The sequence below is a fragment of the Etheostoma spectabile genome, chromosome 2 (assembly GCF_008692095.1).
Source record: "Etheostoma spectabile isolate EspeVRDwgs_2016 chromosome 2, UIUC_Espe_1.0, whole genome shotgun sequence".
Lineage (NCBI taxonomy): Eukaryota > Metazoa > Chordata > Actinopteri > Perciformes > Percidae > Etheostoma > Etheostoma spectabile.
Genome location: NC_045734.1, coordinates 13,337,277 through 13,339,806, shown reverse-complemented (window position 1 = coordinate 13,339,806; position 2,530 = coordinate 13,337,277). Strand labels below are relative to the sequence as shown.

The 2,530-nt window shown below is 48.6% G+C and overlaps 1 protein-coding gene across 6 annotated transcripts in view; it reads left to right on the top strand.

The window, feature by feature from the left end:
• ndst3 (N-deacetylase/N-sulfotransferase (heparan glucosaminyl) 3) overlaps nucleotides 1–2,530 on the top strand; it is a 41,917-nt gene that overhangs the window by 2,086 nt on the left and 37,301 nt on the right. For 4 of the 6 annotated variants that reach the window (XM_032531383.1, XM_032531375.1, XM_032531406.1 and 1 more), the window contains exons 2-3: nucleotides 51–142; nucleotides 250–1,530. In XM_032531383.1, coding sequence (XP_032387274.1) covers nucleotides 538–1,530 — 993 coding nt within the window. In that variant the 5' untranslated portion in view covers nucleotides 51–142; nucleotides 250–537. The remainder of the gene's footprint in view (nucleotides 1–50; nucleotides 143–249; nucleotides 1,531–2,530) is intronic. The other 2 variants (XM_032531390.1, XM_032531398.1) reach the window with 1 other exon arrangement.

The following is a 2,530-nucleotide window of genomic DNA, read 5'->3' as shown; positions in this document are numbered from 1 at the left end:
TGTGTGTGTGTGTGTGTGTGTGTGTGTGTGTGTGTGTGTGTGTGTGCCAGAGGTTGGATAAGCCCTAAGGATGCAAGTTGTTTTCAATCAGCTCTGTAGTTACCAGCTGTGCCCTCACATTCCCCAGGGTGGCACAACCTAGGTACGTGCACACCCGCAAGCATGTTCGCAGAGAACTAATGCATACTATTCAACCTTCCCCAACAAATTCACTCTTTCTTCTTTTCTCCTTGTCCCCTTTCTCTGCAGGCATTAATCATCACTCCCTCTGTCTCTGCATGTGATTCCTCTGTGAGGACTGGAAGGGGAGTACCTTGACTGCATTTCCTCAAAGAAGACCTTTCTTCCCCAACATCCGGCACTCCCTTTTCCACCTGCCATGGTGACATGACACACCCCTGAGTGGCTTTGCTCCTTTCTCGCACACATAGACACTCTTTTGGGCTTCTGAAATCCCTAAACTTGTGCAGACATTCTCTAGGATCCAGCAAACTAAAAAAGATATCTCCTTGGACACACAACACCTCCCCATTCGCAATGACGGTGGCTGTGCGATTCCGTCGCCACTTACGTAGGCTCCTGCTCCTGCTGGCCTCCTGCTGTCTCCTCTCCCTCCTCCTCTCTGCCTACTTTCTGTTTACAAACTCCTCCCCTTCGATGCCACTTGGACAATCCCCCGAGCCCGCTTGCTCCCAGCCACTCTCCCCATACCATCAACTTCCATACCCGTACCCCCCTAACCCACCTCACACACTTGTCCACACTGACCAGGTAGTGCTGGTGCTGGTAGAGTCCCAGTACTCCCAGCTGGGTCAGGACATTGTGGCTATATTGGAGTCAGCACACTTTCAGTTTCGCATGGAAATTGCCTCAGGGAAGGGTGACCTTCCTCCGCTGACCGAGAAAGGCCGTGGCCGATATTCACTCATCATTTACGAAAATCTTTTGAAGTATGCACATGCTGACACATGGAACAGACAGCTGTTGCATCAATACTGTACTGAGTACAGAGTGGGCATCATAGGTTTCTACCGCTCCACTGAGAGCTCCCCAACTCTCCTCAAACTCCGTGGCCTCCCGCTTGTACTAAGGACCAACCAGGCACTTTGGGACTGCTGCGTGGTGTCTAGCTCGCCTCTCCTTCACCTGACCAAGCCTGGCACAGATCGAGGGGCTTTACCTGGGGAGGACTGGACCTCCTTCTCCTTCAATCACTCCACCTACCAGGCTGTGCTGCATGCACGGGCCAAGGAGGGAGCAGGGGCAGGTAGTGGTGATAATCCAGGGCCTGGCTTTAGTTCAGGCCTCCAAGCCACTGTGGTGCAGGACATGGGACTCTATGACGGGGTAAGGAGGGTACTATTTGGCCAGGGACTGGGCTACTGGCTCCATAGACTCATTCTGGTGGATGCCATCTCCTACCTCACAGACAGGAAGCTTACTTTGGGTCTCGACCGGCACATACTGGTGGATATTGACGACATCTTTGTGGGCAAGGAAGGGACACGCATGAACGCCAAGGATGTGAAGGTATTGAGGGTGATGTGTGTGTGATAATCTGCGAGTGAGAAAGAATGGATTGGAGGGGGGGAATTCTTGTCGGGTCAGGGGTGTTGATTCCATTTTTCAAACTTCCAAAAACACTTGTTGATTGCAGTGCAGTGGTGATAATATGGTATGTTTACTTATTGCTGTGTTTGTCTGCAGACACCTTAGCAAAAGATTTTACCCGGAGTGTATTTCGGGGGATTTTAGCTCAGATACGGGTGCACCAAGAGGGTATTTGGGAAAGCTCATGCATGTGCGTGTGTGTTATGTGCGAGTTGTGTCCGCCCTAAGTGCATATGTTGGGGTACAGCGAGAGGGTATTTATCTCAAAAAGAGGTTTAGCCAGAAGTAAAGAGGCCATTTAAGGGAACAAAGACCTGTAGTGAAAGAGAGAAAGCGAGGTAGTGAATGAGCCATTGAGAAGATGAATGGCACTTATTCCTCTTTTCCCACGTTCCTCCTTTTAGGGAAACTAAAGCAGAGTCAGCCATGCAGCCCGCCTCTCAAGACAACTATTGTTTCAACACACACGCTTGCATGAGTAAACACACACAAACCCAAACATACATACATGCATACATACACATATACTTAGATGTGCTCCTCCACAGATGTTTTTGTAGACACCCATGTGCAAATAAACCCTAATTTCTGTAGGAATTTAATATTTTTAAAAAGAGGGGGAAAAACCTTCTCAGGTTTGCTGGAGTGTGGATAAAACGCTTCTGCAGGAGGAATTCTGTTGAAAATCAGTAGTAACATTCTCCCATTGTGTCCTCATTCAGGACCATTCAAGAGAAACAAATTGTATTTGGTATGTTTTCATGTGTGGGAGCGTGTGTATGTGTGGGACTTTAAAACAGGCGAGATTTATGCTGCTCTGCGCTGATGTGCATGAGCCAGTCCTGTCTGCCTGTCTCACTGCAGCCACAGGATATACATGATATGAAAGTGTGTTTCTGTATATATATATATATATATA